Raw genomic sequence first — 26,241 nt, 5'->3', positions numbered from 1 at the left:
GAGTAGGGAGTTTCATCCTGGAGAGCAGAGTGCAGCCAGCCCGTTCCCAGGCTGTACAGCAAAGTTCACCTCCTCACGAAACAGCCTCCAGGTAACTGGAGCAGAAGAAAATCCCAGCAGCTCAGCTCTCTGATGGAAAAACAGAGGAGAAGGGGCAACCTCACGGTCCCACCTGCCCCAGGAACTCCTGCCCTTCAGCTAAGCATTTGGGAACTGTGGTGAACACGTCTTGGTTGGGTTTTTATATTTAAATTACTCTACAAAACTTTGTGTCCTGAGAAATCAGTTCAGCTGATGATGTGGCAGTGCTGCATGGCTGGTAACAAGGAGCTGCTATCACAGGAGTTCTCTTTCAGAGACATGATCAATTTTCTGCCACAAAATCCATTTTCTGACACATTTTTCCTCTAAAGAGTTGTGTCAAGCACAGTTACAGGGAATAGAGAACTAGACAGACCTATGGGTATTCGCTGGGATGCTTCAGCTGCTCTGTGGCTGTTAATTTGAAGATAAATGATAAAAATTTTTTAAAAGTCACTCATTCTTATGTTCCTTACACTGAAGTCGAGGCAACCTGAATTTGGGAATATCACTGCAGCCTGGAGGGTGTCCTGCCCTTTCCAAGTGAGCCCACCAGCCTCTTGATGCTTCTCACTCTTCCGAAGTCCATCTTTTTTCTCCAGAGCCAAAAGTGTTCTAAATGCAAAGTATTGCTGTTAATTTCCAAGCTTTGTCTCGTGCACTGGTGTCCCTGTAGGGTTATTTCTAAATGCCTCATTTGCCAGGAGCTTTATCCGCGGTGAGGAGAAATGCTGTTGGCATCTTTGAGAAGGAAAATCAGAGAGGAAAAGTCATTCAAGCTGCATTTTCTAAATGCAGACCATGACTTTGCTGCTGGGATTTCTGTGCTGAGAGGAGCCTGGGCTCCTGAATGCATTTGGGAAACAGGAGCACAGCTAAGCTTGTAAACTCTCCTGTTTTTTATCTTGATGCAGCAGAATATCTGCTGTGATTATGTTGTACCCAACTTTGAGGACTCAAAGCACGTTATAAATTCAAATTGATGTTCCTGCATCTCTTACAATCCATCTAAGCCTCCCAGGAAATTGGAGGCTTTTTTTACTGTTTTTTTTCCCCCCCTATCTTTAATCAGGAAAATTAAGTGTGCCAACCCAAAAAATATCGAACATGACAGGTTTAATTTTTTAATGCACAGAAGCCAGGGAAGTAAAGCCCCGTGTGGCTTCGGGGACCTGCACGTTGGCTCTCCTGGGAGCTCGCACAGGGCTGTGCCTGCTGCTAAAAGCTCTGCCACGGAGGTGACCCGCAGCTCTCCGTGCTGGGATCCGAGGAACTGGCCTCCAGCACAGGTGAGCACTGACTCACAATGAGGCCTGAATGTCCCAGAGCAAAGCTTGCAGTGCTCAGAGACTCGGCTGCAAGCTGCTCTTTTATTTAGCAGCGTGGCTGGATGTGCTATCAATCCCTAGCATATGCCTTAAGAGGTTTTATCGCTGTGTTTACATGCAAGGCTTTTCCCCCCCCTTGCATTTAGCAACAGGATAGAGGTGCTGTCATTTTTCACATATAAATTTAGCTCTTCTCACCAAGCTGTCTGAGAAAGGTGGTCTGTGAAAGCCTGAGCCCTTCGGAGCCGCCAGAGACTTCCTGGGCCTGGACTGTGATTAGTGTTAGGAAAATTGTTAACTCTGTGTGGTTGACAGCTCGAGTTGAAACAAACTGCAGCCATCTGCTGTGACAGTCATGCTCTGCTGTGCTCCACTAAACGTGTGTTATCTGTCCTTTGCTGCTCTGTGTGCAGGTGAAGAAGCAGATTTTGGATGAGAAGATCTTCTGTCCTCCTGAAGCCTCTGTCCTGCTGGCCTCTTATGCTGTCCAAGCCAAGGTAGGCACCAAGGGATGCTCCAAGGGTCTGCTGGGGTGATGTTGCTCCAGGGAAGCCAGGTGCTTTGTGGTGGAGCCACTTCCTGGGGAAAGGGAAGGCAGGGAAAGCTGTGAAAGCTTGGGAAGTGAGGGGGCTACACCAGCACTGCTGCCTTCTCCACATGGCTGCTTCCTGGCTACCTCCAGACATTGGATGGGTTTTTTGCTTTCTCTTTCTAGGACTCTTTAGCAGATGCTCAGCTCATGAGCTGCTGAACCTGCTTGAGTGTGGCTTACTGCTGGAGCAGGTGAATTCCCTGAGCCTGAGGTTTTTTGGATCTCCTCCCTGCTTTTGCCACTGTAGCCAGAGGCAAGCCAGCTGTGGGACCCCCAGCTCCACTGCTCCCCCAGAGTACCTGTCATCATGAGAATGACTTTATTTCAGGGCTGGAGCTTGCCACATCCATTTTATTGCACTGTGAAAGGGCATTTCCTGGCTTCTCCCTTTATCTTGGGTTTGACCTTGGCTGCTTGGCCTCACCAGACAGAGGGAAAAGTCGGCGTTCATTGAGTTGTCCTTGTTGCTCTGCTGGGTTCTGCTCTGGGCCCAGAGTGGGTGTTTTGCTGAGGATTTATTCCAGAGGACACTGTTCTCCACTTTGGAGTGTGCAGCCTTGGACAGCTTGCCCAGGGCAGAGATTCCTGGGATGGAAGGAGCAGCCCAGGGTTCAAAAGCCAACACATTCTTGCAGTGGGGGACATAATTGCTGCCTGTGTATGCACAACATGTGCTGCTGCTCCATTAACAGCTCCAGGAGCTCAGCTCCAGTTCATGTGTGCGAAGATCTTGTCTTTGGGCGAGGAGTGACTGCAGTCTGAGCACAGCCCAGCCACGTTATCGCTGCAGCTCACGTTGGTTCTGACTCTGATGGGATTTTGGGAGGCTTTGGCTCACAGGACCGCAGGCAGGTGGCCATGCCCTGGGTCTGGTGACTCCAGCTGTCCTTGAGGAGCACGGCTGTGGAGAGGTTTAGGAGGAGCAGGTCTGTGGGGCCACCTTTGCTGGCAGTGCAGGAGAGGGGGCTTGGCCCTGTTGTCTGAAGAGAGGGCCTGATCCAGAATGGTTTTTTCCCTATGGCCATATAATTTTCCTCATAATAGAACCCTGGGTGCCATGTTCTTTGATGGTAAGTGTTTGGATTTACTAGAAATTGGTGTTTTCTCCTCATAGTCAGAGTATTGATGAAACCATGTTTTGTTCAAGAGACTCATGAGCTAGGAAAAGAAAAGTTGCTTTTAGAAATGTTTCTGTTATTGTGAAACATTCATCACTCTTATTAGAGTGCATGAGTAAACATTTCTTGGCTTTCTCCATTGACCTGAGCTGAGGATATGTAGGCAATGACTTTTCCTGCTGCCAAGATGAATAAACGTTGGGTAAATACTGAGCTCTGTTACCTCTTGGCCAGGACAGCTCCTGCTCACGTGCTCGGGAACAGGCTGTGACTTGGTGCAGGTCGGTTGTGCCATCCCCTTTGTCCTCTTGGCACCTTGGACGTCCTGGGGCGTTGGGAGGAGGTCACATGGGGTCAGAGCAGTTCTGACCGTGCTGAGATCAGGAGAAGGTGGAGGAGGGGTGACTTTTCTGCTCTTCACTAATGGGCTTTTCTTCAGACATCCCTTTCCTTGCTGCCCCTCCAGCCTGGGATTCCCCCTGCGCTTTCATTCCCGGCAAAAGCGAAAGCTGAAAGCACATCTTTGATAGGGAACCGGGAAGAAAGATGTTGCAGGTCATCTCCTTCCAGTTAAATAGGATCATGATGTCCTTCCTGGACAAGAAAGCAGGCAGTCAGCGCAGTAATTTCACTAATAACGTGCTGATTTGCATGATTAGGGGCATAATAGCCTGACACAGCAGTGTGTGTGCATCCAACAGCCACTTACTGACAGCCAGGTGCTGCTGGTCCATCCACACCAACCTGAGACAGCAAAGGAAACAGGGGGGTCATAAAAATAACAGCTTATTTATTTCCCTCTCGTTGTGTTCATTTGGGGAATTACTATGTGCTTTCCCCTCCAGCCCTGTTCAAACCACCCACACTGCTTTCAGAGGTTGGAGGTGGTTCAGGTTTTAAATAGCTGGGAAAGACGTGGGATCAACAGGAAAAAAAAAAAAATTGGGAACATCCAGGAGGTTCTTCTATTTTTTGCCCCTTAAATGCCGTGCTGCAACTCTCTCAGCACTTCAGATCTCGTAGCACAGCAAACAGCTCTTTAATTATTATTGTTTTTCCCCAAAACAAGCAATACTTGGTGTTAATTTGGAGCTGAGCGTGCCTGTGTTTATCCAACAATCTAAGCCAGGCGCGTGATCGTGGTAAAGGCAATTCCATGCCCAATCATGAATATTAATCATACAGTTCAATTAACAGGAGCTGAAATTCCATGACAGTTTGAAAGTAATGATTTAATTGAAAAGGCCTTTAGAAAGTACGTTTGCAAAATCATTTGAGCCAACAAATTCTGCAATACTTAAGCCATTTGTTGATTTTTGACTTGTGAATAATTAATGTTCTCATCCAGACTCCCCTCTCAGTACAAATATTCCTCTGGGACACGGCAGTATTTTTCAGCACATGAAAAGTCACATAATCCATACTTAGTCTTGGATCTCCGTGGAAGATCACAACAGAAAATAATCGTGTTAATCCTATTTGCTATTATTTTCATCACCTAAAAATGATTTACCTGCTGCCTGTCCAAGGTTATTGGAGTTGTTTCCTTCAACAGTGCCACGTTTTTAGTGCTGCTTCCTTTGAGGGGGGGCTCAAGGGCCGTGTACCTGCAAAGTGCTGCATCCTGAGGAGCTCCAAGACCTTGGAAGACAGAGTTACTGCTGCTCAGCACCCTCCTGGATGAAATCCGGGCTGGTTTTGTTCTATTAATTGAAGTCTGAGTCAGGGTAGGTTGTTGTTACATGCTCCCTTCGCATCTGCATTGGCTCCAGATCAATACTTGTGTCTTTAATCCCCACGTGTCGTCTCCCAAGCGGAGAGGTGGGATGTGTGTAGACTTCTGATGCTGAGCTCTGGTTTCGGTGCACGATGCGATGGTCCTGGCACGAAAAGGTGGCTGAGAGGAAAAGCCTCCTGACTTGTTACGTGACCACCGAATGCCTCTTGGTCTTGGGTTTAAAAATTGGCACCATTTTGCACTTCCTGAGCTGAGGTTGCTTGGAAAAGCAGGGAGGGAAGGGCTGCCTTGCTTGCAGAATGAGTGGCTTGAGCAAAGGGTGCCATGTCTCGTGCAGTCGGGGACTGCCACCTGTGTCACTGCAGAAGTCCTGGTTGCCAGGTGAGTGGAAGTCACAGCACTCTGTGTACTTGCCTCACATGCTTTGTTCCTCTCCTCCTGAACTTGCTGCGTTGTTGGAGGAGCCGTTTGCCAGCCCTCTGAGGCCATGCAGGAGGTAAATTCATTTTCACATGCACCGCAGGGACACGCGGCTCTTCAATCTGTTAATAAGCGGTTTTCTTTCTCAGTCACTTTATATGCTGCTCAAAGAGATGTAAATCTAAACAAATACCAGTAATTAGTGGATGCACTTAACAAATCTGAATTGGATTCCATGACCCAGTTGAGCAACAGACCCTCTGACAGAAGAGCCACCACCTGCCTGAGAGGAGTCTGTCAAACTCCTCTAATTTTTTTGATATTTATTCATTAGGGTGATGAGCAGTGGCAGAGGAACTGCCATCTGCCTAACCTGGATTGCTGCTATCCATCAATTTTTGGGGACAAGTCTTTGTCCATGGCTTGTTTCCTTGTTCCACTACCTGTGGAACCACAAGGACCTCTCAGCTGTAGAATCTTGCCCTGCGTTGGGGGAAGTGTTAATTAGGGCATGATAATGAGAATAGAATAGACAACCATCATCTAGTTCAGCGTGGACATCAACTGGTGATGGTCATCAACTGAAGCTGTGGGAAATGGTAGAGTCACCATCCCTGGAAGTGTCCAAAACGGAGCTCTTGAGGACCTTAGGGGTGTTCAGTCACAGGCTGGACTTGATCTTGGAGACCTTTTCCAACCTTAATGATTCTGTGATGGTGGGAAGTTTTGCTCTGCTCCCACCTCTGCTGCATGATGAGAAGGAAGCTCTTTGTTTCTCTTGGCAATGAAATGACAAAGAAAGCCAGGTTATTCAGCTTAGAGAGCAGCAGGTTCTCTGCTCGTGGGGTGGAGGGGTGAGCAGGCCGTGTTTGCTGTCTCTCAGGGGTGGCTGTGAGGGGCTGAAGTGTTTGACTTGCCCTTGTTGTTAACGTGGGGTGGGCACTGTGTCTGTGCTTCTTCCCAGTACGGTGACTACGATCCCAACGTCCACAAGAGAGGCTTCCTGGCACAGGAGGAATTGCTTCCCAAGCGGGTAAGGAGCTCAGCGGAGCCGGCGAGTCGGTGTCCAAGCTGTCCTGAGGCTGGATGTGGTGCTGGGACCTGTCTTGGTGGTTTTGGCTTTCTTGCTGAGCCAGGAGCAGCACTGTGACCTGGTCTGTGTCTCCCATCTATCCCAGGTAATAAACCTGTACCAGATGACTCCAGAGATGTGGGAGGAAAGGATAACAGCGTGGTACGCCGAGCACCGGGGCAGAGCGAGGTGAGCCTGTGCTGCTGTGCTGGGGCAGGGCCAGTCCCCTCCCCTGGGAAGTCACCAGCCTTTGGGGAGCTTGGGCAGGCTCTGGATGAGCTCTGCCAGCAGGATAATCCCAGCACATCTCTGCAGCAGCCTTGGGAAGAGCTCAGAGCTTTTGCTGATGGCTCTGCATGTGCCCTGCTGTCCCCTGGTTGCTGTCAGGGCCCTTGAGAGAATTTAGGAATGATGCAAAGTAAGGACTCACCTGCATTGGGGATCAGGGGGCTTCTGGGGCTGGGAGAAGAAATAGGGATTCAAACTGTGTATGGCTGCCTCAGGTGGCAAAATGCTCCTCTTGGGGGATAAACCTAAAGCCATGGATGTGAAACAGTGGCATCCCAGCCAGGGATTTCCTATTTATGCTGAAGGGATTGGGAGGTGAACAAAGCCAGGCCTGGAGTGCTGCATCTCAGCAGCCACTCACATTCTGGCAACTGCAGAGTGGGATTTGCTCTTGGACTTTATTGATCTTGCCAGCAAAGACAGGATTGACCTGTGTGATAGAGACAGTCCAGGCTTTAAAGCCTGGTGAGTGCTTAGGATCAGCAGGAGCAGCCGTGTCCCTCTCTGATCCTCCCAAACGCTGTTCCTGCCCTACAGAGATGAAGCTGAAATGGAGTATCTGAAGATAGCCCAGGACCTGGAGATGTATGGCGTGAACTATTTTGCCATCAGGGTGAGTTGGGTGGGTTGGGGCTCCTGTTTTCCTGCCAGTGTCATCTCCATCTCCTGGAGAGCCAGGAGAGCTGGGAGGTGGCACTTTGGGGAGCCCCAGCTGTGCTGAGGGGAGGCAGCAGCTCCTGGTACCCAGTGCTGGGTCACTGCTCAGGGCTGGCTGAGGAGGGGACAGTGGTTCATGTCTGACCCTCCCAGTGATTCCTGCTCTTTCCTCATGCAGAATAAAAAAGGCACAGAGCTGCTCCTTGGAGTTGATGCCTTGGGTCTTCACATTTATGACCCGGACAACAGGTTGACCCCTAAAATCTCCTTCCCATGGAATGAGATCCGGAATATCTCCTACAGCGATAAAGAGGTATGGATGTGTCTCACCTCCTCCCTGAGAGCAGTAAGAACACAACTGGGATTTAAAATGATTTCTCTTGGCTTCTCTGTCTGCTGTGCTTGCTCTCACCAGCTTAGCTAAGGGCAGCTCAACTCCTCCAGCTGAAACCTTACTCCAAGCCTTCCTGAAACCTTGCAGGAGTGGGCGTGCAAGGGGTCACTGCAGAGCTGCTTCTCCTCTTTGGTTTCAAACCTTCTATGTAATAATCTTTTCAAAAACCCCAAATTGCTGTTGATGTGCTTAGCCCAAATACCAGAGTTCAGAAGTTAAAATCTCTTCTTTACTGAATATATTACAGTATTTATTACTGTGGATATATTCTGTATTATGGAATACAGGGAGATGTATTCCTGGGGAGAAGAGCTCTTGCCATCTCATTACATCATCTTGGGTTTCAGGCTGCTGGGCTTGGCATAGCAGCTGAAATCTTTTTAGGATGTTGAGCAATTTAAGCCTGCTGTTGGATAGTTACTTATTAAATCCAGTCTAAATATGGGTCTTTGGGATTGTTGGCCCCCAAACCTAACTGAGAACAGAAGTGCAATTGGCTGTGGAGGGGGGACTGAGCAGCTCCTTTTTAAGTCTGAGAGAGCTGCTCAAAGAAACCAGCTGCCTTCATGGTAAGGAAGAGAATTAACTTCTTAATTAAAAATGGTTTTCTAATCTAAACATGATATTGATCAGGGAAGCAGCTAAAGGTTTCTCATCAGCTGCGTTTATTGCGTGTCTTGTGAAGTTTTATAAGCAGTAAATCCGTGCTGGAATTGCCTCCACTTGCTTTACTCCTTAAAGAGCTTCACGACTGCAAAAAGCCCAGCACTGAGTGACTTCCGAAGCTTCCCTGCCTGTGACAGTGCAGTGGGAGCTCCCCAGAATCCAGGGACTGACCCCTCCATAAGCAGGCCTTGCCACAGGACTGTAGCAGAGCTCTCTCGGGGTAAAAGACGGACCCTTTCCATCAGCCAGTCATCTGTGTAACCAGGTGCCCACGAGCAGGCCTGACCTGATACAAGCAGGGCCGAGAGCTGGGAACAGCAGCTCTGCTGACACCACACTGGGGGTTATCCCTCCTAACAAAGATTGACTGTTCACATGGAGCTGAAACTCCTCTCCCAGCACGTTCCTGCTGCTGCTCTCAGTGACTGCTGGGGACTCTGCTGGAGCCTGAATCCAGGGACGTTCATGCACGTCTGTTTTTGTGAAAGTCTTAAAAGATTGGCTCTTAAACTGCCAGAGCGAGGCAGTGCCAGGGCAGGGCCCTTTGCAGGCAGGGCCGTGTATTGACAGATCTCCCACTCTAATGGACACACTCTGTCTGCTCCAGCTCCTCAGCCCGTTATTTCTGTAGCGTGTGGGGGAGTGATGGAATATGTGCATGTCTCCTAAAAAATGCCATCTTGCAGAGCACTCCATCTCTTCAAGTACCCTTTTGATAGTGCAGAGGCTTCTCGCCGTCCCAGGGCTTCATTACCAAAACTCTTGAGGGATTTGTGCCACCACTCTCCTCTCAAGAGAGCCACTGTGGGAGAGCTTTGGAGAGGGTGAAGCGGGGCCATGGGTAGAGGGGGTTGGCTGGCACATGGAGTGTAAATACAAGTTAGAGACAGGGAATAATAGTTTGAATTGTGGGGATGTCTTAGGGAACAGCTGAGTTCTGGAGAAGAAAATGCATGGAAAATTCTTCTGGGGAGCTCTCTTGAGTGGAGGTGTTGGAAGGGCAGCAGCTCCTTGCTGTGTTCCTAATGCAGCTCTCCTGCCCTTTTAACTCCCTGACAGGAGAGTGCAGCCAGATGGGAGTTGGGCTCTTCTCCCAGTTAACAAGTGACAGGATGAGATGAAACAGCCTCAGGTTGTGCCTGGGAAGGTTTAAGTTGGATATTAGGGAAAATTTCTTCGTTAAGGGGCTGTCAAACCCTAGCCCAGGCTGCCAAGGAAAGTGTTCAAAACACTTGTGGATGTGGCACTTGAGGACATGGTTTGAGGGTGAACACAGTGGTGTTGGGTTGACACTTGAATTTGATGATCTTGGAGGGCTTTTCCAACCTTAATGATTCTGTGGTTCCATCAGGCAGCTGAGCTGGTTCTTCCTCCCTTTGGAAGCATCCTGAGTTCCTGCTGTGGTTGCCGTGTTCCCTGCAGCTCCCAGGAGAGCAGCACCTTGCCTGGGGAGGTGCTGAGCTGAACCCCCATCCCTGCAGGGTTCTCTGCAGAGGACGCCAGCACCTGAGGCCCCCGTGTTCTCCTGACTGGAGGAACAGTTGTCTCCTTGGCTGCTTTTGATGCGAGTCCTCTTGCTTGGCTCCGAGCCACAGGGATGGCTCTGAGCCGCGTGTCTGACCCTGCTGACCTGCTCTGAGCCAAAGCTTTCAGGAGGAATTTTATAGCTGCGTTTTTATTAAATGCACCACTCTCTGATAACTCTCTCCCTCTTTATTTTTTCCTTTTCAGTTTACGATTAAGCCATTGGACAAAAAGATTGATGTTTTTAAATTCAATTCATCAAAGCTGCGTGTGAATAAGCTGGTAAGTGCACAGACAGTCTTTTTTTACTGCCTGCAGCAGTGGGTTCTGCAGAGAGCGTGAGACAACGAGCTTTTGGGGCTTTTCCTCTGAGAGGGAGCTGCTGCTGTGTAGCTGTGGTGGGGTGTAGCAGTTACTGCTCGCTGAAGGAGGGAAGGGGGAGGCTCAAGACAAGCTACTCCACAGAACCTCTCCCCCTTCCCTGTTTTTTGCTGCCTGTCGGAGCTCTTGGCTTTCAGCTGACCTAAATAGCGGAAGCACTTAGTGAATACAACTCCCAGCTTTGCTCAGTTCCTCTTTCTTCCCCTGTGGATCTTTCCCATTCTGCCCTGTGTTGTAGCTTTCCCTGTTTTGGGGGACACCTTTACCAGAGTCCTGGCTTTTCCCCCTCTGAGGACACTCTGCTTGGACAAGGATGGACTGCACTGAGCTGTCCATGTTGGAGACCAGCTTTAGCTGATGTTCTGGGTTTGGATCCGTTGTTGGGTCGCACAGGGACCTTTGCTGTCCTGGTTGTTGGCTGTGCTTCACATGCCATAGGAAGTGGGGCTTCCTCATTCCCTGCATCGTCAGGTTCATAGTGCTGAAAGCTCCTCTGACTCCAGAGCAGTCATTTGTGACTTGGGAAATGCCATTTGTTACCTGGGTTGTGGCTGCCCCTGGATCCCTGGCAGTGTCCAAGCCCAGGTTGGACGGGGCTTGGAGCAGCCTGGGACGGTGGAAGGTGTCCCTGCCCATGGCAGGGGGTGGCACTGGATGAGCTTTAAGGTCCCTTCCAACCCAAACCATTCCATGATTCTGATCATGATTTTATGAAATGGAAGAAGAGCATGTAAATCAGTCCTTTAGAAAAGAATCCAAATTTAGAACCCTGCTTTTATTGCCAAAAAAATCTTTTCACTCCTCTGTGTGCCCACCTTGTGCTAACCCTCCTCTAGCATTGCCACCTCCCTGGTCCTTACCAGAGAGAGACCCACACTGGGGCTCAAATCCCTTCAGCAAAGGTATCTGGAGATGCCCAAGTAAGTTTTTTGATAAGCCTTCTGTTTGTCCAAATGGAAAGTGGTTTTCCTTTTTTTTTTCCTTTTAATTTATTTTTCAATCTCAGTGCCTTAGACATACACTGGGGAGAAGGTACAAGTTCATCTTGAGCCTAAAGAAAGGGGGCAGTGAGAACCAGGGAACCGGGCAGAGCTGTAGCAATTTTTATTTTATTATTTGGCCTCTTGCCTTTTTAGGGTGGGTGTAAAACAACACCCGGGCTGTGCTGGAGGCACAGAAAATTGGTCTCTGCAAAGAGCTGCTATACCCAGGAGCTGGTGTTTGGTGTGGGACCTGGCTCCCTGCCCCTCGTACGGCTGTGAGAGCTCGCAGGGTTGGAGCTCAGTGGGTGGAAGCACTAACAAGCACCAAATCAAAGCAATTCTAGTGTTTTTGTGTGTCAAGAATACAAACCACCTCATCGCCATCATGTGTACAGCTGTTTCTCTCCGCTCTTCACCCCTGACTGGAACAGATTCTTCAGCTGTGCATTGGCAACCACGACCTCTTCATGAGGAGGAGGAAGGCAGACTCGTTGGAGGTCCAACAGATGAAAGCACAGGCCAGGGAGGAGAAGGCCAGGAAGCAGGTGAGCCGCATGTCCCAAAACCAGTGAGCCAAAATCAGAAATGCAGATGGGCTTGGGAAGGACAGGTCTCTGGAACGGCGTCAAAGCAGCTTTGTGGGAAGGTCCAGCTGAACATGTTTCAGTAGCCTGCTCCCGGTTCTCCAGTCATCTCAGCTTGGCTCTGCAGGTTGATAGCAGCCTGAGTCCAGCCCCCAGTTTGGGAACAAAACTGAGAGGACAGGAGGAAAGAGCTGCCCTGGGTGTCTACAAGTGACAAGATGTGTGTTGGGACAGTTGGTACATCAGGGGCTGCGAGGGGGAGCTGTGCTGTGCCGTAGCTCTTCGCCTCATTTCTAATTGCGGGGTGATGGAATGCACGCCGACATTCCGGGCTGTGCAGCCTGCAATGCTAATTCCACACTGGCCTCTCTCCGTGCCACGGGTCAGCCCGGGCGGCCGGCACGGCGCGGCAGAGGCAGCGGCGTGGAGCCCACGAGCAGAGATCAGCAAATTGAATTGTATGAATCATTGTTTTCTGCTCGTAGACCTTTTCTACTCACTGAAACCCACACAGCTAATCTGAGCACTGGTGCTCAGAATATAAATGGCCCTTTGGCAGGGAAGCCACCAGAGAGGAGCAGGAGAAGCCAGAGCAGTCGCTGCACCCAGCAGGGGCTTGTGCTCACGAGTCTGGTGCCTTACTGGGTTTGAGTGCAGCCACAGAGGTGCTTGTGTGGGGTGGAGGTGCCCAGCTGGCCTGGAAATGGGGCATGGCTGCTCCATGAGGCACCTTTCTTGGTGTTTGTGTGGTGCTGAGGTGCTCAGCTGGCCTGGAAATGGGGCATGGCTGCTCCATGAGGCACCTCTCTTGGTGTTTGTGTGGTGCTGAGGTGCTCAGCTGGCCTGGAAATGGGGCATGGCTGCTCCATGAGGCACCTCTCTTGGTGTTTGTGTGGTGCTGAGGTGCTCAGCTGGCCTGGAAATGGGGCATGGCTGCTCCATGAGGCGCTTCTCTTGGTGTTTGTATGGTGCTGAGGTGCTCAGCTGGCCTGGAAATGGGGCATGGCTGCTCCATGAGGCGCTTCTCTTGGTGTTTGTATGGTGCTGAGGTGCTCAGCTGGCCTGGAAACGGGGCATGGCTGCTCCATGAGGCGCCTCTCTTGGTGTTTGTATGGTGCTGAGGTGCTCAGCTGGCCTGGAAATGGGGCATGGCTGCTCCATGAGGCGCCTCTCTTGGTGTTTGTATGGTGCTGAGGTGCTCAGCTGGCCTGGAAACGGGGCATGGCTGCTCCATGAGGCGCCTCTCTTGGTGTTTGTGTGGTGCTGAGGTGCTCAGCTGGCCTGGAAATGGGGCATGGCTGCTCCATGAGGCACCTCTCTTGGTGTTTGTGTGGTGCTGAGGTGCTCAGCTGGCCTGGAAATGGGGCATGGCTGCTCCATGAGGCACCTCTCTTGGTGTTTGTGTGGTGCTGAGGTGCTCAGCTGGCCTGGAAATGGGGCATGGCTGCTCCATGAGGCACCTCTCTTGGTGTTTGTGTGGTGCTGAGGTGCTCAGCTGGCCTGGAAATGGGGCATGGCTGCTCCATGAGGCGCCTCTCTTGGTGTTTGTATGGTGCTGAGGTGCTCAGCTGGCCTGGAAATGGGGCATGGCTGCTCCATGAGGCGCTTCTCTTGGTGTTTGTATGGTGCTGAGGTGCTCAGCTGGCCTGGAAACGGGGCATGGCTGCTCCATGAGGCGCCTCTCTTGGTGTTTGTATGGTGCTGAGGTGCTCAGCTGGCCTGGAAATGGGGCATGGCTGCTCCATGAGGCGCCTCTCTTGGTGTTTGTATGGTGCTGAGGTGCTCAGCTGGCCTGGAAACGGGGCATGGCTGCTCCATGAGGCGCCTCTCTTGGTGTTTGTGTGGTGCTGAGGTGCTCAGCTGGCCTGGAAATGGGGCATGGCTGCTCCATGAGGCGCCTCTCTTGGTGTTTGTATGGTGCTGAGGTGCTCAGCTGGCCTGGAAATGGGGCATGGCTGCTCCATGAGGTGCCTCTCTTGGTGTTTGTATGGTGCTGAGGTGCTCAGCTGGCCTGGAAATGGGGCATGGCTGCTCCATGAGGCGCCTCTCTTGGTGTTTGTATGGTGCTGAGGTGCTCAGCTGGCCTGGAAATGGGGCATGGCTGCTCCATGAGGTGCCTCTCTTGGTGTTTGTATGGTGCTGAGGTGCTCAGCTGGCCTGGAAATGGGGCATGGCTGCTCCATGAGGCGCTTCTCTTGGTGTTTGTGTGGTGCTGAGGTGCTCAGCTGGCCTGGAAACGGGGCATGGCTGCTCCATGAGGCGCTTCTCTTGGTGTTTGTGTGGTATTGAGGTGCTCAGCTTGGCTGGAGATAGGATGGGACTTGTCCTTCAGGTACCTCCTGAGGCAGTTCTCCCTCCTGGAGCTCGTGGAGTGGCAGGAGAAGACAGGACTTGAGTCACTACAAGCTCCACTGGGGAAGGGGGACTTTGTGCTTCCCACAGGGATTCCTCTGGTCAGGAAGGAGTTGGCACTATAGAACATTAAGGTTGGTAAAACACTGAGATCTCCAACCATCAACCCAGCACCGCCGTGTTCACTAAGCCATGACCTTATGGAGCAGAAGGTTCCTTGGAAGGAGTGGCACGGTGTCCAAGTGCTGGAGGCTTCAGGGATGGGTGGTCAGGCATTGGAATGGGCTCCCCAGGGAACTGGTGGGATCACCATCCCTGGAAGAGTTCAAAAGTGGATGTGGTGTTTCGGTGTACGCAGCAGTGCTGGGATAATGGTTGGGCTTGATCTTAGAGGGCCTTTCCAACCGTAACGATTCCATGAGTCTGTAAGTTTTACAGTCTGTGAGTTTTTGGTGTGTTTGGATAACACCAGATCCTGTGCTTCTTTGGGCTGCTGGGAGAGGTGAGGGCACTGGGAGGGAGCAGCAGCTTATGGCTTCATGTGAGCTCCCAAATCCAGAGCACTTGGGCTCCGTGGGAAAGGTCAGGCTCCTGCCCTGCTCCCTCCTCCCTCCCCAGCATCCACAGTTGTTAACTGGTTTCAGAAAGCCCTTTTAGATCAGGAATTCTTGTTACTGGAAGTCCTGAGCGGGATGCAGATCATAATGATAATTAATGAGGGGAACCTTTAATAGAAGGAAGCAGAACGGTTGGAACAGTGGGCGTCCCGCTTTCAGAGCACAGCTGGTGTCCAAGGAGCAGAGAAATGTGCCTTGTCTCACTTCCTTCCCTTATTAAACCCAGCAGGTCTCCTGTCCTGGCTGCAGCGTGGATATTTATAATGCCCCATCCCTGTGGGATGGAGGGATTAAACTCAGTGTGTTAATTAGCCCAATGGCTCCCTTGGGCTCTTGGCTAGTGGAGGGGCCATCCCTGGGCACAGCAACCCTGCCAGCATCTTCTGGGAAGAGCTGCCAGATCCTGGTGGCTTGGATCTTCCCCTCCTGGAGAAGCATTGCTGTTCCCTGCAAATGGAGAGGGTTTCTTGTATCCAGGAATTGCCAGAGGTGGTTGCACTCTGTGTGACCTCCCTCTAAACGAATGGAAGTGAAGGTTCCAGGATGCTGGGTTGGATATCTGATCAAAAGGAGCAGCTATCTCTGTCCTTCAGCCTCCTGCCACGTGCTGTGGTGTTTGGGAGATGCCCTCGGACTGTCCTTAAACCCAGTCCTGCTGTAAGACACTCCAGAGAGTTAAACTGGAGATCTTGGGACCCACTTGTCCTGTTCTGCCCTGTGACTCAGCCTAGGAGGGCACTGTCTGGGGACATCACCACCTGCAGGCAGCTTCTGTGGCCATGCTGTGAGTGACAGCCTGAGCAGAGGATGGGAATTGCCTCAGCAATGGCACTTTTCAAGGGAGCTTCAAACAGGTTGCCCGGGGCAGTGGTGGAATCACCATCCCCGGAAGGGTTAAAAACACGTGTGGATGTGGCACTTGGGGACACGGTTTAGGAGTGTCCTTGGCTGTGCTGGGAGAGCAATCGGACTTGATGATCTTGGAGGTCTTTTCCAACCTGAGTGATTCCATGATTCTGTTCTTCGATCAGGTCACCCCAGTCCAGGGACGTTCCCGTTGTCACTGAGCAGAGAGGAGGCAGCGGTGCTCTGACCCCAACTCTGGCTCTTTCTCATCCATGGAAAACCTTCCTCATGTGTGTTTTTCTCCTCGCTTTCCCCAATCCCTTTTTCCCAGATGGAACGGCAGCGCCTGGCACGAGAGAAGCAGATGAGAGAAGAGGCTGAGAGGACCAGGGATGAGCTGGAGAGGAGGCTGATGCAGCTGAAGGAGGAGGCAACGATGGCCAACGAGGCTCTGGTAGGTCCCTGGGAGGCCGTTTCCCCAGTCCTGCAGCTGCTCCTCACTCTTTCCACTGCGGAAGCGTTTTTGGAAGCGCACTACGACTGCCCTAAGGCTGCTCCCAAACTGCTGCCAGTGGCCAGTGAGCAGCAGGCTGGATGGAGCTATTTTGTCCTGCTGGGCTGCTTGGGAGGAGCACAAAGAGGATGATTTGGGACAGAGCCTGGGCACATCCCGGCCTCGGCGGCAGACGGCTGCAGGCTTTCACGGAAGGGAGGGATTCTATGGAGCGTGTCGGAGCGAGCAGCTCGGGGCCCTGCTCCGGGGGCTGTGGGCACATTTGAGGAGACATTGGCTGTGCTTAATGGCTTCGTGTCCTGGAATTGTCAGATGAGGTCGGAGGAGACGGCGGATTTGCTGGCGGAGAAGGCGCAGATCACGGAGGAGGAGGCCAAGCTGCTGGCTCAGAAGGCGGCCGAGGCCGAGCAGGAGATGCAGCGCATCAAGGCCACGGCCATCCGGACCGAGGAGGAGAAGCGGCTGATGGAGCAGAAGGTGCTGGAGGCAGAGATGTTGGCACTGAAAATGGCTGAGGAGTCGGAGAGGAGGTCAGAGGGTACAACCTTGCAGCTGCCTCTGCTTTGCTTCCCACCCCCTTCAAGTTATCCCTCTGAGTTATCCTCCCTCAGCTTTCCCACATGTGTCCAACAGCAAATGGCCCTTGGGCCCAGCTGGTTTCCCTCTCCAAAAGCCAGCTCTGCTTTTGGGTGCTTTCTGCCATCCCTCCCCTGCATTCCCCAAAGTATTTAACAACATTAATAACACTTGGAGGTTGTCCTTCCTCTGGATGGTAGATCTACATTCCCTATTCCCTCCTTATTCCTCTACTTATCTCGCAGTTGTTCAGTTCTCCTTTCCAGCCGTGAGTTCTGTTCCAGGTCAGCCTTGAACAGAGACTTTGCTCCTTGTTAAAACTGCTGTTTCCACCCTCCTGACACCCGAGCCCAGGTCCCATGGTGAGTGTGGCAGTGAGCAAGTAAAAGATCAGCCTTGTTTCCTTCCAGCTGATTACTCCTTTCCGTGTGAGAGCCTGCTGGGTGTCAGCCCTTCTGCTCGGATGAGCACAGCCCTTCTCCATCTCTCCTTGCCTATTCCACACCTACGCTGGCATCCTGCTTCTCCATCCTCTCGTTCCTCCTGGCTCCAGTCTGACATTTGCTGTTTGCTCTTGGTCTTTGCAGGGCGAAGGAGGCTGATCAGCTCAAGCAGGACCTGCAGGAGGCTCGTGAGTCAGAGCGCAGAGCGAAGCAGAAGCTCTTGGAGATCACCAGCAAGTCTTCCTACACAGTAAGAGAGATCTGTGTTGTAATTCCCAGTTCCATGCCCTCCTCTGTAGCCTGGAGGAGCCTCCTTCTCCATCCCAGCCACGGAGGGGGCTGAGCTGTCTCGTGGCTGCTCAGGAATCCTGAGCAGTGCTTGCCCTTTTCATCCCTGCATCTCATCCAGCAGAGCTTCACTATGCTCTTTTTTTTTTCCCCACCCACCTCTTGCTATGAGAGCAAAGGAGCTGCTGGGGAAATTAAAGCAGCAAATTTTAAACCAATTTAGCAGCCGTGTCAGAGCCCCACTTTGCCAGCATGTGTGGAGTGCAACAGCTCAGCAATAACCTTTAAAATAGGGTTAAGTATGTCCTTATTCTTGTTAGGTGGGATAAACACTCTTCAGAACCTGTAAATTCATTCTTTGGGCATAAACTGGACTTTTATGTGCTGGAAAAAAAACTTAACTTGAAGGGAGATTATTCCATAATTGTCCATTAAGAGGATTTCACACCTTCCTCTGAAGCATCTGGTCCCGGTTCCTGCCAGGCACCGAAATGCCAGACTAAATGACCATTGCTCTGACTTGTCTGGCAGCTCTTTTCCTCTGCTTCCCTAATTGTGCCTGCAAACCCCGTTAGGTGCCCCCATCCCTGCAGCTCACACCTGCCAGCATTCCTTCCTGGCCTTAGGGAAGGGGAAGAGCATCAGGAATAGGTTTGATGTGGGAGTTACAGGCGCCAGCACCGAGGCTTGTATTTGTACCTGCAGGCTCCTTCCCCCCTCCTTTGGAAACGTTAGAGGAGCAGATTGGGGAGGGGTTGAGAAGAAGCAACTTTACATCCCTATTCCCTGGAGTTCCCTGCAAGAATATTTGGAAGCTGTTAAAAATAACAGTGATGGAAAATAATCAGGTGCTCTCAGCTTTGGGACACTCAGTCAGTGAGTGCTGGATAAACCCCAGCTTTGGGGTGCTCCTTCTTTTACAAGTCACTGGAATTCTCGGATGCACCAGCTCCTTAATTCTGGGTTTAACTTGTGCACAGGGAGTGGTGTCCTCATTGGAGCTCTGCTGCATGGCTACACCAGCCCAGTGTGGAATTTGGGCAGCTCTTCCACATCCGTGTTCCCTCGTGTTGCCATGTCCATCCTTAGTGAAACCAGCAGAGCCTCAGCTCGAAGCCCTTGTGCCGAAATCCCAGTGCAGGGAGCAGCTGTGTGGCTCTGCTCTCTGCTCCTGTGGAGTTAGAGCCTCTTAGTGGGAATGCTGTGGGATTGCTCCACCCCTCCAGCTGCATCTGCCTGGAGGCAGAGCTGCCTCTTCCAGACACATGGGGCTGTGTCCTCTGCCTTCCCTGAAGAGCCCTGGCCTTCTGGGCATGGCTGCCAGTGCCTGGTGGGAAGGGAAATGCTTCTTTCCCTCCCCATTTTGGTGGCAGGGTCCCCTCATGCAGCTGCTCCTCCTGCCCCTCTCCCTGCCCTAGGATGAGGGCCATGCTGCACAGACTCCATGGCTGTTGTTTTCCAAGGTCAGGAGGAGGCTGGTGGGACCAGCATGTCTGTATCCAGGTGAAAACACCTTGCTGGGCTCTTCCATCCTCTGTTACACTTCCCTGGATTGCCAGCACATGGAGGGACCCTGTTTTGAAAGCTGGTTTTGGGAGACTCATGTCCCTCAGGTAAATGGTAGCTCTGATGAATGGTGCAAGATTCTGACTTTTCTCTTCCTGAACGAGGGTGTAACACTGGGCTTGTTCTTTTCCACGGTCCCAGACTTGTGCTGTGTCTTCCCCTGACGCTGGGAGCTAAGCAGGACTTCCCAAGAGCAGGAGAGGAAGGAGGGAACGGATGGATGGAGAATCATTTAGGTTGGAAAAGGCCCTTAAAAGATCGAGTCCAATCCCTAACCTAACTGTGCTGCAGAAAAGGCAAAATAAACAGTTAAATAGATAATTTTTTCAACTTTCCAGTCTCCAGTCCTGGTTCTTTAAAGCTTGTTTCAGTGTCTTTTTAGTCCTTGAAGCCCAGGCTGTTTTTATGATGTCACTGATAGGTGATGCATGAGAAGTGAGACGTGGATCTGAGTCTCAGGCCGTCAGGGCTTGGAGAACAATTCATTCCTTATGGACTTGGCGACGGCTCTTTGCCTCCCTCAGTGCCCTTCAGGTGCCAGATAAAGGCAATCACCTCCTCTCTGATCCTGTGGGAGCTCTAAGTAGCTGGTTTGGGCTTGCCCAAATTCTTGAGCAGTGGAGTAAAGGCAGTGGCAGCACCAGGAGGAGCTTTCCCTGCGGGGGGAACCTCCTGACCTGCTCTGTGCTCCCTCCGGATTCTCCGTCTCGCTCTGTATTCCAGAGGGATCAGAGGGATGACCGCTGCCAGCGTGGTGCTTGCCTCTGTTAATGGCAGGAAATTGCTGTAATGCAGGAACAGGGCTTTGCAGTTTGTTCCTGGTGAGGAAACACATATGGAAAAAGCTCCCTGTCCCTTTTATCACCCTGTGCCTACGCATTAGAAGTAACAGCACTTGCTGCAACACCTGCCCGGGATTGGTGCAAATGGCAGGGAATCTACAACAGGAATTCTGCCCCTCTGCCCCGCTCTGGTGAGACCCCACCTGCAGAGCTGCCTCCAGATCCGAGGTACCAGCAGAGGAAGGACCTGGAGCTGCTGGAGCCAGTCCAGAGGAGACCACGGAGCTGCTCCAAGGGCTCCCTCTGCTCTTGAGCCAGGCTGGGAGAGCTGGGGGTGCTCACCTGGAGAGGAGAAGGCTCCAGGGAGACCTCAGAGCCCCTTCCTGAAGTGCTTAAAGGGGCTTCAGGAGAGCTGGAGAGGGACTTGGGACAAGGGCTGGAGGGACAGGACACAGGGAATGGCTTCCCAGTGCCAGAGGGCAGGGCTAGATGGGATATTGGGAAGGAATTGTTCCCTGGGAGGGTGGGGAGGGGCTGGGCTGGAATTCCCAGAGAAGCTGTGGCTGCCCCTGGATCCCTGGCAGTGTCCAAGGCCAGGCTGGACGAGGCTTGAAGCACCCTGGGATAGTGGAAGGTGTCCCTGCCCATGGCAGGAGTGGGATGGGATGAGCTTTAAGATCCTTTCCCACCCAACCCATTCCATGATTCTGTTAAATGCTTTGCTCCACATATCAAGCCTGTGCCTTTGAGAGCCCTGAACCTGCTCACTCTTTGCTTTTTCCATACTCTTTCTCACTTCTGTTGCTCCCTGGCTTCTCCACTGATTTTTTCCTTGCTCCGTGGCAGAGCTGTGCTGAGGGAAGAGAAGGAAGTGGCTGTAGCAACCCTGATGAATTGGCTCAGGCCTTAATGGCTGCAGCAAGTGAAACTCCTGCTCTACTGTTACTGCTGCTGTTGGGAGTTTTTTAAAACAAAACCCAACAAAGCTTGTGCTGAAAAAAAACAAGCTAAAGGTTGTTTGAAGGCCAGCAGGCTGGCTCGGATGCTCCTGGCTCCCCTGCGCTGCAGGGACGGGAGAACCTCACGTGGGAAGGGCTTTGGGAACACCTGTGTGCCTTACAGGGAAGGGACTTGAATGTCAATGGGATGCAAGTATTTAAATCAGTTAAGTGCTTTGGCAGACCTGTCCCCTTTCCTTCGAGACTGGAATTTAGGTACTGAGCTGTCCCTTCCAGCGCTTGCTCCAGAATTAATGTGCCTTTGTTCCATGCTGGCAGCAAAGGGGGAGTAAGGAGCTGGGTTTCCTTGTCATGTGGGTCTTAACTCACCTAGAAGGCTCCAGCCAGGCCAAGTGCAGTTTGAGGCACCACCTTGTTTATGCTTGTACGAGGTGTTTGTGTTCCACCTCCGCCGCTCGATGAAATGTTGTCCCTCTCAGATTTGTCCGAGCTGGGAAGGAGCCCTGGCTGTTTGTGAATTCCAGGCTGGTGGTGAGCAAACAGGCAGGTTATTGTGCAGAGTAAATCTGTCACCCCAGTGCTTGCAGGTCTTGCTGAAGTGGAGCTAACTGAAAACAGTGCCTGGAGTACCCCAAATAGGAGAAATGAGGGAAAGGAAGAACCAGCTGAAGCTCAAACTCTCGTTTGTTAGAGCGGGTACCCAGCAGTGCCATTCCAGGTTTGGGCACATCGTTTTCCTTACAGGAATCCCTTAAAGCAAGAAGGAGCATCCAGGAGGGAGGTGGGGGATCTTTTGGATGCTGGGCTGGGTTTCTCATACCCCAGAGCAGGGCTAAGCAGGCTGGCAGCAGTTGTGACTCAGCCCCATCTGATGCTGCTGTGCCACCCTTGACGTGTGCCCTGTTTGCCACCTCATCCAACGTGCTGCAGGAGCAGAGCCATGACTCCATCAGGCTCTTCCTCTCCTCCTAATGAGCCCATTTGTTAGAGGTGTGACAGAATTTTTGACTGAGAGGAAGAAGGGTCATTTATTTGGAGAACATAAAATCTGAGGGCCTGGCAGTGTGTGTCACTGGGGGATATCAAAGCATTTTGCAGGAGGAAGAAAGTCCCAAATCCTTGCTCAGGTGTTCCAGGGGTGATTTGCTATGTTATCTCAGCATTTCCAGCTGAATCTAGAAGTGGTTTTTAAACCTTTGGAACTGTAAATTACTGAGGAGATAAAAATGTGTCAGTACATCTCTGTGGACCTTGCTGGAATGGCATCCTTGGGGTCACACTGGTCTTTGCTCAGGCTTTGGGGAGCTGTGGAGTGCAGGACTCTCCTGTCTCTCTCTGTCTGCACGGGGTCTTACATTGTCCCTGTTCACAGCTTGAACTTTATAAACCTGACTGGATGTTAAATAGCTGACAGATGACTCCCCAAGAGGCAGCTTCTGTCCAGCTCAAAAGTGACATAGCAGTGATAAACCCTTGATTTTACCAAGCTTTGTCAATAGATTTTGAAGGCAGGTGGTGTTTTGTCTCCTCTTTAGTGCTGCAAAGAGTCCTGGAGGAGCAATGGCTTCGAATTGAGGAGCAAATTGGGAATGGAGCAAGGGGATCTCCAGGCTGATCTGGTGTTTGGGACTGTGGGCTCGAGTGTTGCTCTGATTTTACATCAGTGCTGCAGAACGTTTGCTGTAGTGACACTCGTGTGGCCCAGAGTGATTAATTTGTGCTCTCTCTTCAGCAGTCCATGAACTCGAGTACCACAGCACTGCCCACTGACCTGCCAAGCTTCAACCTCATCAGCGAGAGCCTCTCCTTCGACTTCAAGGATACAGACATGAAGAGGCTGTCCATGGAAATCGAGAAGGAGAAGTACGTGGCACGCATCCAGTCCAGGATGGGCTGGGATTTGTGCTGGACATGAGCCAGGTGTGGCCAAGAAGGCCGAGGGCACCTGGGCTGTGCCAGCCCTGGGGTGGCAGCAGGAGCAGGGCAGGGCCCGTCCCCTGTGCTGGCACTGCTGGGGCACCTCCAGTGCTGGGGCAGCTCTGGGACCCTCCTGACAAGAGAGACCTGGAGGGGCTGGAGCGTGTCCAGGGAAGGGAACGGAGCTGGGAAGGGGCTGGAGCCCCAGGGGCGGCTGAGGGAGCTGGGAAAGGGGCTCAGCCTGGAGCAAAGGAGGCTCAGGGGGGACCTTGTGGCTCTGCACAAGTCCCTGACAGGAGGGGGCAGCCGGGGGGGTCGGGCTCTGCTCGCAGGGAACAGGGACAGGAGGAGAGGGAACGGCCTCAGGCTGGGCTGGGGAGGGGCAGGGTGGATATTGGGAACATTTCTTCATGGGCAGGGCTGTCCAGCCCTGGCACAGCTGCCCAGGGCAGTGCTGCAGTCCCCATCCCTGCAGGGATTTAACAGCCACATGGATGTGGCACTGGGGGACAGGGTCAGTGGTGGCCCTGGCAGTGCTGGGGAATGGTTGGACTCGATGTTCTCAGAGGGCCTTTCCAACCTGAGCAATTCTGTGCTTGTCCTGGCTGAGCATTTCCCTGGTGGGGACCTGGTGTCACAGACCTGTCCCTGCCACCTGCTCACAGGTGAGCTCAGGGCCCAGCTCCAGGCAGTTCCTCTCCCTGTGGAATTCTGGCTCCTGTTCAGGCTGGAATTGCCCACGGTGGTGGAAAGAGTTAACAGGAGGCTGAGTGCTGGAGCCCTGAGCTTGAGCGTTTGCAACTGTGTGTTAAGGTCCTGCACTAGGGCTTTAACCCCTTCTCCTTGGAATTTGTGTCACGTTCAGTTCCCCTATAAAAAGTGTTCCCCGGCAAGTTTGGATGTGATTATGAGCTTTGATCTTGTGTTTTCCTGAGGGTGTAAGTGTAGCCTTGGAAATTACCAATTGAGCAGAAATCAAAGCAGGTCAGATTTTAATCTTGGTAGTAATGATGTGCTTTGTTCATCGATTGGGTCGTAGATCAAAGCCACAATGGCTCTGTCATCCTGATCTGGCCAACACTTCCCGAGGCTGGAATGCCACACCCCTGGATCCCTCTCAGAGGGTGCTTCAGTTTGCCTCTTCTCAGTGCCCTCTCCCGTGTGTGAAATCACAGACCTAGAGACAGGAGATTAAGAACTTCTCAGAACTTTTCCCAAAGCCAGAAGGAAAAAGAAGCTGAAAATAACAGGATAATTCCTGGTTCTGTAGCCAGGTTGCTAACTAGGTCATGCTGCTCTCCTGAGCAGGGAGAGCTGCCTCTGCCAAATGCTGAGAGCAATAGGATGCTTTTCCTGTCTTCTCTGGGGCTGTTCTCTTTCCTCTGGTGCTGGGACAAACCTCTCTACAAATTTTGGCACTGGAAAGGGTTCCTATCTGACCTGGCTCAGGGGGTTAATCACAGGTACAAAACTCACGGTGTGATTTTTCATTGTGGAAGGCAGTTCAGGACAAGTCTTGGGAATGGCTGGAGTTGGGGATTGGGTTTTTCCCCCTTCCTTGCTTTTTTTTTTTGGGAGGCTTTCTCTCTGCCAGGGATGCTGTGTGTCTACAAGATACTTGATATTTTGGGGACAGCGCTTGCTCCCACACATTTTACAAGCTAAATCCCTCTAAAACACAACAAGTCAGCACATCAGGGTCCTTCCTCGTGGGAAGATTCGTGGATTTGGGTTGTGGAGCAGGTTTGGGAAGGGGTGCAGGGGTGTAGAGCTGTCCTGAGTAGCTGCTTAAACCACTGTGTGGTGTAAACCTGTGTCAGCTTCACTTGCAAATTGGGAGACTTAAAATACCAGCTCAGGTTTCATTTTGTATAATAATGTCACTTAACACTTTTATTGCTGGCTTGGCTGTCTGGGTCCTCTTTAATAAGGAACAAATAATTGCTCTGAGTAGCTCACTGTGTGCTATAAACTGATAGTATCAGTTCCACACGCTAAAAATAATGAAGAAAAGCTGTTTCTGTTATAATTCTGTTATCGGGTGTCACATCACCACGTGCAGCTGGTCAGTGCTGACCTGGGGCTGTTTTGTGTGTGTGTGTGTTAGGGTGGAGTACATGGAGAAGAGCAAGCACCTGCAGGAGCAGCTCAACGAGCTGAAGACAGAAATCGAGGCACTGAAGCTCAAGGAGAGAGAGACAGCTCTGGATATTTTGCACAACGAGAACTCCAGCCGGGGCAACAGCAAGCACAACACTATTAAAAAGGTATCAGAGGGCCCCAGTTTGTATCTCCTCTGATGAAACCCTTGAAAAAGAGCCCTAAAATCACCCTGCTTTTGATAATCAAATTGTTGGATCTAGGTTTTCTTCCCCAGCAGCTTAGCTTTGAACAGAGAATTCCAGCTTCTGGTGCTCCTGGTGTCCTGACCCAGCCTGGTCTCTCCAGTGCTGTGGGGTGGGATGTGAAGGTCTCCAGGGCTGAAGGTCTTGCTGAACCTTCAAAGCTGTACAGGGATGTTGTTGGAAGGGATCTGCATCCCTAGAGAACAAGAAAAGCCCTCCCTGCCTATTGCAGCCATTCCCTTCGAGCACTGAGCTGGTCTGGTGAATAATGAGGGCAGAAATACTCCTGACTTAGGAGCTCTCAGTGGAAAAAGCCAAAAGCTCTTCCTCTCTTTTAATCTCTTAGAGAAACCTGTAGTGCAGCTTCAGTCACTAACAGCAAAGCCTTTGCTGGCCAGGGGTGTGAGACCTCTGCTCCCTGGAGCCACCTGCCTCCAGAAATGAGGCTGACATGAGGAACTTCAACCAAAAATTCAGGCTGCCTGGGTCTGCTGACCCAGGGGTCACCTGAAAGCTCACAACAAAACCTCTTTATTTCTACATCCCGTCTTTTTCCTTTGGCTCAGTGCTGGGCTCTGTAATGAGGGGCTGGGGGCACATCCATGATGGATTTGGTGGGATGTGGTGTCAGCCCCACTCACCTGCAAAGGCTTTTTCCCCTGCCAAGGCTTTTTCCTGGCTGGCTTTCTGCTAGCAGCTGTCCTCGGGAAGGATTCGCAAATCCGTACGGCACAGGATGCGGGCTGTGGTAACAACTCCAGGCTTGAAAAACAAATCCTGCTCTCTTTACTACTCCCAGCCAAGAGTTACTTCTGAAAGGATTTGGAAATATCAGTTCTTGCCGACTTTCGTGGCTGGGAGTTTGTGATCACTGAATTGGGGCAGGAAAATGGATCTAGCGGGGCTCACTTGGCGGCTTCCCCATGCTGGCCCAGAGCTATTCAGGTTCCTGTCACACCAGAGCAGAGAAAATAAAAATCTTCACAGCCCCTTTTGTCACTGTAGAATCTGGAGGCGTTTCTGCTCCCAGTAGGTTTTCGTAGGATTTGTCTCTGTGTTCCAAGTCCTTGGTTTAAACAGAAACTGCTAAATTTTCACTTCTGACAGAGAGTTCATAGAGAGCTGATGGTCCCATTTGTCTCCCTTAAAGAGGGTGCCTGGGCCATCATTTCCATGTTTGTCAGGGCTTGTCATGGTGCTGTCACTCTGC

At 51.6% G+C, this 26,241-nt stretch overlaps 1 protein-coding gene across 5 annotated transcripts in view; it reads left to right on the top strand.

The window, feature by feature from the left end:
• Nucleotides 1-26,241, top strand: part of NF2 (neurofibromin 2) — a 48,525-nt gene that overhangs the window by 12,915 nt on the left and 9,369 nt on the right. For 2 of the 5 annotated variants that reach the window (XM_032127830.1, XM_032127832.1), the window contains exons 4-15: nt 1,823-1,906; nt 6,242-6,310; nt 6,456-6,538; nt 7,175-7,250; nt 7,473-7,607; nt 10,086-10,160; nt 11,674-11,787; nt 15,973-16,095; nt 16,468-16,685; nt 17,319-17,424; nt 22,502-22,632; nt 24,794-24,953. In XM_032127830.1, the coding sequence (XP_031983721.1) occupies nt 1,823-1,906; nt 6,242-6,310; nt 6,456-6,538; nt 7,175-7,250; nt 7,473-7,607; nt 10,086-10,160; nt 11,674-11,787; nt 15,973-16,095; nt 16,468-16,685; nt 17,319-17,424; nt 22,502-22,632; nt 24,794-24,953 (1,374 nt within the window). Of the gene's footprint in view, nt 1-1,822; nt 1,907-6,241; nt 6,311-6,455; nt 6,539-7,174; nt 7,251-7,472; nt 7,608-10,085; nt 10,161-11,673; nt 11,788-15,972; nt 16,096-16,467; nt 16,686-17,318; nt 17,425-19,169; nt 19,359-22,501; nt 22,633-24,793; nt 24,954-26,241 lie in introns of those variants that run through there. The other 3 variants (XM_032127831.1, XM_032127834.1, XM_032127835.1) reach the window with 2 other exon arrangements.

Source organism: Corvus moneduloides, chromosome 18 (genome assembly GCF_009650955.1).
Source record: "Corvus moneduloides isolate bCorMon1 chromosome 18, bCorMon1.pri, whole genome shotgun sequence".
Taxonomy (NCBI): domain Eukaryota; kingdom Metazoa; phylum Chordata; class Aves; order Passeriformes; family Corvidae; genus Corvus; species Corvus moneduloides.
This window is presented reverse-complemented; position numbering and strand designations above follow the sequence as displayed.